Source organism: Heterodontus francisci, chromosome 4, assembly GCF_036365525.1.
Source record: "Heterodontus francisci isolate sHetFra1 chromosome 4, sHetFra1.hap1, whole genome shotgun sequence".
NCBI classification, from domain to species: domain Eukaryota; kingdom Metazoa; phylum Chordata; class Chondrichthyes; order Heterodontiformes; family Heterodontidae; genus Heterodontus; species Heterodontus francisci.
This window is the reverse complement of record NC_090374.1, coordinates 168,445,145-168,458,714: the sequence shown is the minus strand read 5'-3', so window position 1 is coordinate 168,458,714 and position 13,570 is coordinate 168,445,145. Positions and strand designations below refer to the sequence as shown.

The window sequence follows — 13,570 nt, the reverse complement described above, 5'->3', positions numbered from 1 at the left end:
TTTTATACATATATGTGTGTGTGGGTGAGACTGTATATAATGCCTGAATTTCCATATAATAAAGGCACTGGTCATTGTGCAGCTGTCAGAAACGCTCGTACAAAAATAGCTTGTCTCTATTTTTAGCTGTCAGGACGGTTTCATTATCTCCAATACTGTCCCTAAGTGTGACTGTCGCTTTAAGAAACTGACGTCAGGTTGGATCCGGATATCCTGGCTTTGCAGAGTAATTTAATCCTGGAGTGAGATGAGAAGAAACTGAGAGGGATCGCTTGCAGCAGCTGGGGAAGCGAGAATAACTCCATCACTCAATAAGAAGCTGCCCAGGTACCTCCTCCTTCAGCAGCAGTATTCTTTGGCAGAGACCATGTCTGTGGCAGGGCTGAAGAAGCAATTCCACAAAGCCACCCAGGTAAGGACAGGAGCTGTATCTCTGTCTCTGTCCATTGCACCAAAGCAGCTGAGCTCCGGCATCAGGAATCCAAGCAGCATTCCTGACCTCCAGCTTTATTCCCAGCACTGCACTCAAAACAGGGAATGAATTTGCTGCAAATTCTAATTCATGCATCGAATTCACATCCAAACTGCAATGCGCCGCGTTGACGAAGCAATGTCAGGAATTGCCGAGGTCGTCTGATTTCCCCGGGAATGAGCCGGGTTTGATGGTTTGATATTTTGTCGCTGGTGCTTTAGTGAATGTGATGTCGCTGAGGTTTGATTTGACATTCGGTGGAGATCTTGTGCTTTGCTCGCTTGACATGAGACTCGGTTTAAAGCAGCCGGTTCCCGGTATGTTTGCGGTGACCGGGCACTGGAGTCGTACGGAGAATCGCTGCCAAAACCAGTTACTATTTAGTGGCAGAGTGAAGATTCGATCCACACCGCACCATCTTTCCATCTGGTTTTAGCAGCCAGCTGCCAGTCCCCCAGTCTAGCTGTAAATATCCCGGGGATGGTGATGGGGACTGAGGTGAGGGCCACTTAATATTGGTGGGGTTTTGAGTCGGAGCATTGCATTGCACTGTACACAGTGCAATGTCCAGTTTCACTGAGAAGTGTCTTTTCAACAAGGCCATGTTATTGCTACGAGTGACATCAGTTCACAGCTCGATTAACACTGATAACACTCTTAACGTACATGAAATGCCATGATAATTAGTTTGACGCTGCTGTTTCTACTTACCAATTCTGAAATGATTCCAGACCATCAGCACTTCAGTCTTGGTTTCAGTACACCTGCAGTGCCCCGTGTGTCTGCCTATTTTCGACAGGTCTGAGACTCTCAAGAGCAATAACCCTCACCTGACTGCCGTCTAATGTTCCTGTCTTATTCCTGTGCAGTACTTTGGGAGCAGGGTCCATTCCCACAGCAAGTGAGATGTCCATTACAGAATTTGCTGCTAAGATCGGTTCATTCTCTGTGTGGCAAGTAGGAATTTGAGGTTGAGTCGCTGGTCTGGGTAGGGGGAGAGATGAGTTAGGCAATTGGGAGGTGGAGACTGGCATTGACAAATCTCATAGAGACAGGTAAGATCCAAGCTTGTAGTTGGAGCAAGGGATGAGGAGGTGGGAAGTGAGTGGGCAGGTAATCGAGGGACACTGAAAAAGATGCTGCAGTCATATCATCAGATCCCAATAATATTATGACAAGGAATGTCCTTGGCCCATCTTCATTCTCCATCCTGACAGATCCTTATACCTGCCCCATTGGAGGATCTAATTGTTTTTTAAATGATTCGAGGGCTTGTGCCTCCCTGCTGCACTTTATCTGCAAGCTTACACTACATGCTGATCAAGCGAAATCTCCTCATATCAGTCCTAGTTTGAACCTATGTTCTCTACTTGCACTCCCACAGTTTAATTAAAAATAATATTCTGGGTTGACTTTTGCAATAGCTATGACAATTTCATGCCCCCCTAAGACCACCTCTCAGACACCTCCTTTACAGGCTGGAAAGCCCAAGTTTTTCCAGTGTTTCCTTATAACTCCAGCCCCTGATTCCAAAGATCACGCACATGGCTCTTCACTGCCTGAATGCATGGGTGATCAGAGCTGGATGCAATATTCAAGATGCAGTCTGACCAGAGCAGACAGGGCACTTCACGTGCACTGAAACTGTCCACAAAAAGCAGGACCAGTACAATCCAGCCAATTACCGCCCCATCAGTCTAATCTCAATCATCAGCAAAGTGATGGAAGGTATCATTGACAGTGCTATTAAGCAGCACTTAAACAGTAACAGCCTGCTCACTGATGCTCAGTTTGGGTTCCACCAGGGACGCTCGGCTCCAGACCTCATTACAGCCTTGCTCCAAAACATGGACAAAGGAGATGAACTCGAGGTGAGGTGAGAATGACTGCCCTTGATATCAAGACAAGACTGACAGCGTGTGACACCAAGGAGCCTTAGCAAAACTGGAGTCAATGGGAATCGGGGAAAACTCTTCGCTGGTTGGAGTCATACACAGCACAAAGGAAGAAGCTTGTTGTTGTTGGAGGCCAATCATCTCAGCCCCAGGACATCACTGCAGGAGTTCCGCAGGCCCAACCATCTTCAGCTATTTCCTCAATGACCTTCCCTCCACCATAAGGTCAGAAGTGGGGATGTTCGCTGATGATTGTATGATGTTCAGTACCATTCGCAACTGCTCAGATACCGTGTCCGCATGCAGCAAGACCTGGACAACATTCAGACTTGGGCTGTTAAGTGCCAGGCAATGACCATCTCCAACAAGAGAGAATCTAACCATCTCCCCTTGACAATCAACGGCATTACCAACACTGAATCCCCCACTATCAACATCCTGGAGGTTACCATTAACCAGAAACTGAACTGGAGCAACCACATAAATACTGTGGCTACAAGCGCAGGTCAGAGGCTGGGAATTCTGTGGCGAGTAACTCACCTCCTGACTCCCCAAAGCCTGTCCAGCATCTACGATACACAAGTCAGGAGTGTGATGGAATACTCTCCACTTGCCTGGATAAGTGCGGCTCCAACAACACTCAGGAAGCTGGACACCATCCAGGACAAAGCAGCCCGCTTGATCAGCACCCCATCCACCACCTTAAACATTCACTCCCTTCACCACGAATGCATAGTGGCAGCAGTGTGTACCATCTACAAGATGCACTGCAGCAATTCACCACACCTCCTTCAGCAGCACCTTCCAGACCCGTGACCTCTTCCACTGAGAAGGACAAGGGGAGTAGATGAGTAGGAACACCACACACCATCCTGACTTGGAAATATATCACCATTCCTTCACTGCCGCTGGATCAAAATCCTGGAGCTCCCTCCCTAATAGCACTGTTGGTGTACCCATACCAGATGGACTGCAGCGGTTCAAGAAGACGGCTCACCACCACCTTCTCAAGGGCAATTAGAGATGTACAACCAATGTTGGCCTTGCCAGCGACACCCACATCCGATGAAACAAATAAAAATAAAAAATTCTGTGACAATGTCTTGTGAAATCCCATTAGCTTCATGGATTGTTCTGCTTTGATTGGATGTATTGAGTCTGGTTTCTTTCAGCTTCATCCTCAGCTATTGCAACATCATTCCTGGAGGGCGCATTGACAATTTCTCCTTGCTATGTGTAGAATCTTGCAATTGTCTGCTTTAAATATCATCTCCCATTGTTCTGCCCACTTATATATCTTGTCCAATTCATTCTATAGCTTCTGAATTTTCTCTTCTGATTCCACCTTGTGTGTAATCATCTGAAAATGTGATCACTTTGCATTGTTTCTGAAGCCAGCATCATTTATGTAAATTAGAAACAGCACTGAACTCTGAAGGTCTCTACTCAATACTCTCCTAATCTGATATAACTGCTCCAATCCATATTCCTTGATTCTCAATAAATAGAAACAAAAATGCTGGAAACACTCAGCAGGTCTGTCAACATCTGTGGAGAGAGAAACAGAATTAACGTTTTAGGTCTGTGACCTTTCGTCAGAACTGATGAAACGTTAACTCTGTTTCTCTCTCCATAGATGCTGCCAGACCTGCTGAGTATTTCCAGCACTTTCAGTTTTTATTTCAGATTTCCAGCATCTGCAGTATTTTGTTTTTAAGTTAGAAATATAATTGATTTTGGGCAAGTGAAAGGGAGGGGGGGTGGGGGTGGGTGGGTGGGAAGAAGAACAAAAGGGAAGGTCTGTGATAGGGTGGAGGGCGGGAGAGATTAAATGACAAAAAGGTTCATGGTGCAAGGCCAAAGGGAATGGAAATGAGACAAGTAAAGAAACAAAGGATGTGTCTAAAGGTGGTGTGACTGGCAGGATAGCAGCCAACTGAACACAAAGTAAAGGGATTAAGAAAGAAACAAGATTTAAAAAAACAAACCAGCAAAGAAACTTGAAACAAAATTGGGGCAGAAGTTATGATCTAAAATGATTGAACTCAATTTTGAATCCAGAAGTCTGTAAAGTACCCAGTCAAAAGATTAGGTTGTGTTCCTCGAGCTTGGGTTGAGTTTCATTGAAACACTGCAGCTGGCCAAGGACAGAGAAGTCAGAGCGGGAACAAAGTGGAGAATTAAATGACAGATGATTGGGATCTCAGGATCATGCTTGTGGACTGAAAAGAGGTATAGCACAAAGCGATCACCCAGTCTGCATTTGGTCTCCCCAATGTCGAGTAGATCACATTGTGAGCAGCGAATACTGTATACTAAATTGAAAGAAATACCAAGTAAATCGCTGTATCACTTGCAATGAATGTTTGGGGCCTTGGATCATGAGAAGGGGGGAGGTTAAAAAGACAGGTGGAGTGGACTAGGGTGTCATGGAGGGAACAGTCCCTTTGGAATGCTGAAAGTGGAGGGGAGATCTGCTTGGTGGTGACATCATGCTGGAGGTGGCAGAAATGGTGGAGGATGATCTGTTGAATATGGAGGTTGGTGGAATGGAAGGTGAGGACAAGGGGAACCCTATTGTGGTTCTGGGAGGGAGGGGAAGGGGTGAGAGCAGAAGTGCATGAAATAGAACGGACATGGTCGAGGGCCCTGTCAACCATGGTAGGGGGGAATCGTCAGTTGAGGAAAAAGGAAGACATATTGGAAGCACTAGTTTGGAAGGTTAACAGAGATGGAGAAACTGGGAGAATGGGAGAATGGAATAGAGACCGAACAGGAAGTAGGGTGTGAGGAAGTGTAGTTAAGGGAGCTGTGGGAGCCAGTTGGCTCATACTGAATATGGGTTGATAGCCTATCCCCAGAAATGGAAGAAGGGAAGAGTCAGAGATGGACCATGTGAAGATGAGAGAAGGGTGGAAATTGGAAGTGAATTCGATGACATTTTCTAGTTCAGGGTGAGAGCAGCACTCATTTTCTCCAAATAAAAGGTGTTTCTATGGGTACCCGCATGGGTACTAGCTGTGCCTGCCTTTTTGTTGTTCCAGTCCTACTCATGCCGCCTCCCTCTTTTTTTTTCCTGGTACATTGATGACTATATCAGTGCTGTTTTCGCATAACCTCTTCCGTCATTTTGTTTTGCATTTCTTTGCTAGTTTGTTTTTTTTCCTCACGTTTCTTCCTTATTTCCTTTTACTTTGCATTCAGAGGGCCACTATCCTGCCATTCACACCTCCTCAAGACATATCTTTTATTTCTTTACTTGTCCCATTACCACTTGCTTTGGCTTTGCACCGTGTTATGAGCGAGGATGAAGGAGTGCGCTGTCTTTCTCTAGCTCCACTTCTCCATGGGTCACAATATATATTTAAATGTTTTACCCAGTTACGGATATGGCCAGTTATATACTTTATTCTAGTTTCAGAATAAAAATCCGCCAACTAGGTTTCTTTAGTAAGCAACAAAATTATTAATTTATTATCAAACAAGACTCATTCAATAAAGATGCAAAGCTTATTAACACACAGATTGAAATATGAAAGTATAAATTGTTTTGACCAGGTGAGGAAGGTGTCGAGGGGTCTCTTTCAGCCTTTACCTGCTCTTATGGTAACAGGGTTTAATTTTAAACACAGTGTTTTGAGCTCCCCCTTGGTGAATCCTTGTTCACCATTTTCCAATTATAAGGCAAAGAAATGAGCACCAACAGGCCGCCTTAGGTTTAAAGGAGAAAAGTGCAATTTATTAAAACTTAAACTCTAATCTGGTTAACGCCTATGGATACACGCCACTCACCACGCTCGCATGCATATGTGATAAGCACATGCAAATAGGAACAAAAAAGAGCAGAAGAAAAACTAAATTAGAGAGGTTTGAGGCAATGTCAGAAGAGTTTCTTGTTAGTGTGCTTTGAGCTCACTGTAGTCCTCTCGTAGGTAGTTCTTGCTTGCAGGTAATTCTTGCTTAAACCTTGTTCACTGTAGGAGAGTTTTCTCTCTTGGGGTTCCTGTGTCTTCAATGGATCTTCAGTTCCATGAGAAAGAGATGGGAGCAGACAGGAGAGAGGTCTTTTCAGTCCAGGAGCAAACAGCTTTCTGAGTTCAAATTCTCTGTGGCAAGTTCAAATTCAAAAAACTCCAACAGCCAGTTAGTCATGTGACTAAACTTGTCTGACCACATCTGTTTGTGTATTCGGCCTTCTTAGCAGTTAACTGGGAATGCTAGCCTCTCCACCTTCAATATATGGGAAGCAAAAGTCCATTATGGATTAAATTGGGGTAGGGAGTGGCCCCTTTGTCCTTTCCAAGTACTGTTTGGTCCTATGCAAATGTCTTTCCAATCACTGGGTCTGGTGGGGTTTTTTTAAACAAGTTTGTTCTTTATTCCAGTAACAGTTTAAAAATCATTGTTCATGTGGCAAATTTAATGTCTCATTCTTGGCAGGTGGGAGCCTGCATGACAAAATACATTCCCTTCTAAATAACCCCAACACACACCAGTTAAAGGAAAAATAAAGAAGCTTTCTCTGCAGAGATCAACTTTACAAAAGCTGAAATTTGGTACAAACTTGCAGTAGAAACCACAGATACCCAAAAACCTCATGATTTCTCACTTAGTTTTAGGGGCAGGGAACTCCACCAATGCTTGTACTTTTGCTGTCCTTGGCAACACTTGTCCTTGCCTTATGATATGCCCTAGGTAGGTTACCCATGCTTTTGCAAATTCACTTTTGGCAAGGTTTATCACCAAATCAGCTGACTGCAGTTTTCTAAATAGAACTTCTAGTTGTTCCAAGTGGTCCTTCCATGTGTCACTGTATACTAGCACATCATCAAGGTAAACCACACAGTTAGGGACACTGGCTACCACTTGGTTCGTTAGTCTCTGGAAAGTTGCTGGGGCATTTGTAGCCCAAATGGCATCACTCAACATTGGAAAAGACCGTCTGGTGTGTCAAAGGCCGATATTTCTTTAGCTCGGGGTGTTAAAGGAACCTGCCAGTATCCCTTTAACAAATCTATTTTGGTAAGAAACATGGCATTGCCAACTCTGTCAATACAGTCTTCCAAGTCAGGAATTGGGTAAGAGTCTGCATTAACCTTTCTGTAGTCCATGCAAAATTGAGTTGAACCATCAGGCCTAGACACTAACATGATTGGGGAACTCCAGCTGATTTGACTGAGTTCAATTAGGTGATTTTCCAACATGTATTGTATTTCTGCTTTCACCTGGGCCTGTTTCTCTGGACTTAAGCGATAAGGATGCTGTTTTATAGGAGAGATTCATCTACATCCACATCATGTGTGGCTAAGGTTGTACATCCTGGTTTGCCCGTACAGACTCCTTTTAAATGCTGTAAGTAGACTTGTTAGGTCTCCTCATTGTTCTGCATCTAAATATGAAAGCATCGTGTCTAATCTCCCTAACAATTAAGTGTTAGCTAACCGAATAGTAGAAGGTTCAATTTGGGGATTGTTTAGGCCTCCTTCTGCCTTATCCTCACTATCCCTTTCATCCTTCACTGTCCTTACTACCTGACGTACATGTGCTTGTTTATCCTCCTCCCGGCAATGATATTGTTTCAACATATTGATGTGACACAGCCGATTTCGTTTTCCGGCAATCTGGGACGTCAATCAAATAATTTACCAATCTTTTTGACTACTCTATATGGACCACTGAACCGTGCTTTCAGTGTTTCACCCTGTAAAGGCAGTAATACTAACACCTCATCCCTGGTTGAAATGTTCGTGTCTCGACATGCTCGTCTGCCCATTTCTTCATGGTTGTTTGGGAAGCTTTTTAGTGTTCCTGAGCCACTTTGCAGGCTCGCGTGAGCCACTCCAGGAACACGGATACATAATCTAACATAGGAGGTTTGTCCCTCTGTTCTAAAAACCTTTCTTTGATTAGTTTCAGAGGACCTCTTACTTCATGTCCATAAACAAATTCAAAAGGACTAAAGCCGGTAGACTCATTAGGTGAATCCCTGGTGGCAAACAAAAGAAATTCCAGCCCATTGTCCTAATCATGGAGATATTCATGACAATATGCCCTGATCATTGTTTTGAGGGTCTGATGGTACCGTTCTAAAGCCACTTGTGTCTGTGGGTGGTATGCTGAGGACTTTAACTGTGTTACACCCAGATTACTCATAATTTCCTGAAAAATTTTAGACATAGACATAAAATTGGAACCTTGATCCGACTGAATCTCAATCGGTAATTCATATAGAGTGAAGAACTGAGTTAACTTTTCTACCACTACCTTAGCAGAAATTGTTCTCAAGGGAACAGCCTCTGGGAACCGAGTGGCCATATCTATGATAGTAAGTATATACTGATGATCCACTTTTGTCTTCAGTAAAGGTCCCACACAGTCTACCAACACCCTACTAAATGGTTCTCCAAAAACTGGTATGGAAATTAGAGGTGCCGGCTTTATTGCAGGTTGCAGTTTTCCCACAATCTGGCACGTATGGCACATTTTACAAAATTGCACCACATCCTTGTAAAGACCTGGCCAGTAAAAATATCGACTTATACGTGATTGGGTCTTCCGGTTCCCTGTATATCATGCCATAGGAATTTCATGGGCTATCCGTAATATTTCCTGGCAATACTTGGGCGGTACAACTACCTGGTGAACTACCAACCATGCTTCATCCACAGGTCTGTGAGGGAGTCTCCACTTCATCAGAATCTCATTTTTAATATAGTAGCCTTGCGGAACTCCCTTTGCTTCAGCTTCAGTTAGAGCCAATTGTGTCATTTTATTTAACTCTGGATTGGCTTGCTGAGCTTTGATCAGAGAAGACTTACTGAACATTTCCTTCAAATTATCTAAATCCCTGAAGAAAGTTTCAGATATTCAGCTATTTGTCTGTGGTGCCAATTTGACCTCTGCCAATGAACTTGCTTAGCCATTGCTCCGGTCACTACACATGAAGGAAAAATTCCTGGAACCTTTTCCTGCAACTGTTCTGTCTCCTTGACTTCACTTGGTCTTTACATGATTTACTGGAGAAGCTACTACTACCTTCGCTCCAGCCAAATCATTCCCCAGGAGTAGATCAACTCTGTCTACAGGCAAACTATGGAAACTCCAATGGTTACCGTTCCAGACATTAGGTCACTCTCCAGGTGCTGGCGGGCAGCCATAAAGGTGGGGCTAAAGTGTGGCAAGTCGAAGAGACTTAGTAGTTGGCAGGAAAAAAGACAGAGGCGCAAGGGTAGAGCCAACTGTGTAACAGCCCCGACAAACAAATTTTTCTGCAGCACCTGTGGAAGAGCCTGTCACTCTAGAATTGGCCTTTATAGCCACTCCAGGCACTGCTTTGCAAACCACTGACCACCTCCAGGCGCTTATCCATTGTCTCTCGAGATAAGGAGGCCAAAAGAAAGAAGGTGCGTCCAATACAAATGTACGGGCATATACTCCCCGCTGATACCATTCACTAAAACCTTGGCATTCAATGCGCTCTCTGGTAGAAAAGTTATGCTTATCCCAGCAAAAGAGTTTGGGTGGCTCCAGTATCCCTAAGTATAACTATCAGTTTACCTGCCTCATTGAGGAAAAGGGAGTTACTTTTCCTTTTGACAAGAATTGCCTGTCGCTCTCAGGTATCTTGTTCACCTTCCCCACTCTCACAGTGGTTTTTGTACTTGACCTTACATTTGCAGTCAGAGCTATAGCTTGAAATGGCGGAGCGACTAAATCAGTATTTTGTCTCAGTTTTCACGTTGGAGGGCACTCGTACCATTCCAATAGTAACAGGTAATGCAGAGGTTATAGAAAGGGAGGAACTTAGAACAATCATCATCACTGGGGAAAAAGTACTGAGAAAACTATTGGGATTGAAGGCAGACAAGTCCCCAGGGCCTGATGGCCTGCATCCTAGGATCTTAAAGGAAGCGGCAGCGGAGACAGTGGATCCATTGGTTATAATCCAAAATTCCCTGGATGTGGGAAAGGTTTCAGTGAATTGGAAAAATGCTGATATAGTGCCCTTATTCAAAAAGGGAGGGAGGCTGAAAGTAGGAAACTATAGATCAGTTAGTTTAACATCTGTCATTAGGAAATTGTTAGAATCCATTATTAAAGAAGTAATAACAGGACATTTAGAAAGTCAAAATGCAATCCATCAGAGTCAGCATTGTTTTATGAAGGGTAAATCGTGTTTGACTAATTTGCTAGAGTTCTTCGAAGATGTAACAAGTACAGTGGATAATGGGCATCCTGTAGGTGTAGTATATCTGGACTTCCAGAAGGCATTTGATAAGGTGCTGCACAAAAGATTAATATGCAAGGTAAGGTCACATGGGGTTAGGGGCAATTTATTAGCTTGGATAGAGGATTGGCTAACCAACAGAGAGTCAGGATAAATGAGTCCTTTTCTGATTGGCAAGATGTAACTAGTGGGGTGCCACAGGGTTTGGTCCTCAGGCCCCAACTATTTACAATCTATATTAATGACTTGGATGCAGGGATAGAAGGTACTATAGCCAAATTTTCAGATGACATTAAAATAGGTGGTATAGTAAGTTGCAATAAAGAAATAAGAAATTTACAAATGGATATGGATAGGTTCGATGAATGGGCCAAAATTTGGCAGATGGATTTTAACATGGATAAGTGTGAGGTTATCCATTTTGGTCGGAAGAATAGAAAGGCAAATTATTATATAATTGGAGAGAAACTTCAGAGTGCTTCGGTGCAGAGGGATCTGGGTGTCCTCGTGCATGAATCGCAGAAAGCTAGTATGCAGGTGCAGCAGGTAATAAGGAAGGCAAATGGAATTTTGGCATTTTTTGTTAAAGGAATAGAATATAAAAGTAGGGAAATGTTGCTGCAACTGTACAAGGCATTAGTGAGACTGCACCTGGAGTATTGCGTACAGTTTTGGTCCTCTTGCTTGAGGAGGGATGTAGTTGCATTGGAGGCAGTTCAGAGGAGGTTCACTAGATTGATTCCAGAGATGAGGAGTTTGTCTTATGTAGAGAGATTGAGCAGTTTAGACCTTTACTCTCTAGAGTTTAGAAAAATGAGAGGAGATCTAATTGAGGTATATAAGATGATTAAGGGGATTGACAAAGTAGACGTAGAGAGGATGTTTCATCTTGTGGGGCAATCTAGAACGAGAGATCATAGTTTTAGGATAAGGGGTAGCAGATTTAAAACAGAGATGAGGAGAAATTACTTCTCTCAAAGGGTCGTGAGCCTATGGAATTCACTGCCCCAGAGTGCGGTGGATGCTGGGACACAGAGTAAATTTAAGGCGGAGATAGACAGATTTATAATTAGTAATGGATTGAAGGGTTATGGAGAACGGGTAGGAGAGTGGAGTTGAGGCCGAGATGAGATCAGCCATGATCGTATTGAATGGCAGAGCAGGCTCGAGGGGCTGAATTGTCTACTCCTGCTCCTAGATCTTATATTGATCTGTCATACTCTCATTCACAACCCCTTTCTCTGCATTGGCCTTGTGTACCCCAATAAGTCCCATGGATTTATCCAGCAACTTCCAGCATTCTGCACGAAGGTGTCCTACCTTGTAGCAATGGAAAAACGTAGGCTTTCGGACCTCACCTCAACCCTCAGCACCTTCCTTTCTGGCCTGAGGAAGAGATCCCGCTCCGTTCCCAGCTATCCCTTGCTGTCCCCGCTACTTGCTTTCCTTTCACCCTCCCACCTTCTATCCTTCTCGGGTTTGTGGGGTGATGGAAAATGGGTTTGGGCTTATAAACACGCTCGTAATCATCAGCTATTTCCGCTGCCTGTCTGGCTCTTATGTGGGTTCTTACTAACGGAGGGAGAGAATTTTTACATTCTTCCAGGAGATTTATTTCCTTAAGGGTCTCTACCTTTAGTGCCCACATCCAATGATCAAAGTTAATTTGCTTTACCCTCTCAAATTCTGTATAAGTCTGCCCAGGCTGTTTCCAAAGGTTCTGAAATTTCTGCCTGTTAACTTCAGGGGCCAACTCATAAGCAGCGAGAATAACCTTTTTTGCCATCTCATAATCTGCAGCAGCTGCTTCAGAAAGTATGGCATAAAATTCCTGAGCTCTGCCTATCAATCAGCTTTGCATGAGCAGTGTCCAGTTTTCTTTCGGCCACCTCATCTGTTTAGCTGGCCTTTCAAAAATGAAAAATGCCTCTGCATCCTTTAAACCTTGGGAGGGATTGCACAAATTTAAATAGCTTGCCACTGGGTCCTGGGCTGGAGTCAGATCTTTCCCCACCCAAATTTGCATTGGGCCAAGGGCATTCTTTTCTTCTAGTTCCAGCCATCTAATCTGGTATTTCCTTTTCCTCTCTTTTTCTCTTTCTCTTGCCCTTTCACTCTCCTGCCTCTCTGCTTGCTCCCTTTGAAATGCTCTCTCTTGTTCCTTTTCCTCTGTTTCTCTTGCCCTTTCCTCTCTTTCTTCCTTTCTCATTTTTCGTGCTCCCTTTCTCTGTTGAAATTTTAGCTCTAACCTCTTCATGTCTAACTGAATCTGTGCCAGTGTGACCTTGTCTTCCGATTCTACTCATCCCTCTGGCTCTTTCGCTTCATTCTTCAGCTGTCTGACCTCTAGTCTCTGAATTTCGGCCCGCCTAGCTTTCAGTCTAATATCTAATTTCAAGTCCGCCACCACACTTGACAGTTCATTGGTTGACAATGAATCGTAATCTATTCCAGACTGCTGCACAAAAGCACTCTCATCAAAAATAGCCATTCTGTAATGGAAGATTTACTCTAATATACAAGAAACCTGGCATTTTTCTTCTCTCCCTTTTCAATTATTATTACCCGGCTTACAATTACACTTCGGCTTTGGGTTTTCCTGGACCGAGCCCCCAATTTTATGTTACGACCGAGGATGAAAAAGTGCACTGTCTTTCTCTAGTTCCAATTCTCCATGGGCCACAGCATATGTTTAAATGTTTTATGCAGTTACTGATACGGCCTATTATGTACTTTATCTATTCCAGTCTCAGATTAAAAATCAGCCAACCAGGTTTCTTTAATAAAAACAAAATTATTAATTTATCATAAAGCAAAACTAATTCAATAAATATGCAAAGCTTATTAACACATAGGATGAAATATGAAAGTATCAATATATTAACCTCTAAATAACCCCAACACACTTGTGCGCACACACACACACCGGTTCAAGGAAAAATAAAGAAGCTTTCTCTGCAGAGATCAACTTTACAA

At 43.5% G+C, this 13,570-nt stretch overlaps 1 protein-coding gene across 5 annotated transcripts in view; it reads left to right on the top strand.

Moving 5' to 3' along the window:
- The first annotated feature begins 235 nt into the window (after positions 1 to 235).
- LOC137369373 (endophilin-A1-like) overlaps positions 236 to 13,570 on the top strand; it is a 201,514-nt gene continuing 188,179 nt past the window's right edge. For 4 of the 5 annotated variants that reach the window (XM_068030487.1, XM_068030492.1, XM_068030489.1 and 1 more), the window contains exon 1: positions 236 to 412. In XM_068030487.1, the coding sequence (XP_067886588.1) occupies positions 368 to 412 (45 nt within the window). In that variant the 5' untranslated portion in view covers positions 236 to 367. The remainder of the gene's footprint in view (positions 413 to 13,570) is intronic. The other variant, XM_068030490.1, reaches the window with a different exon arrangement.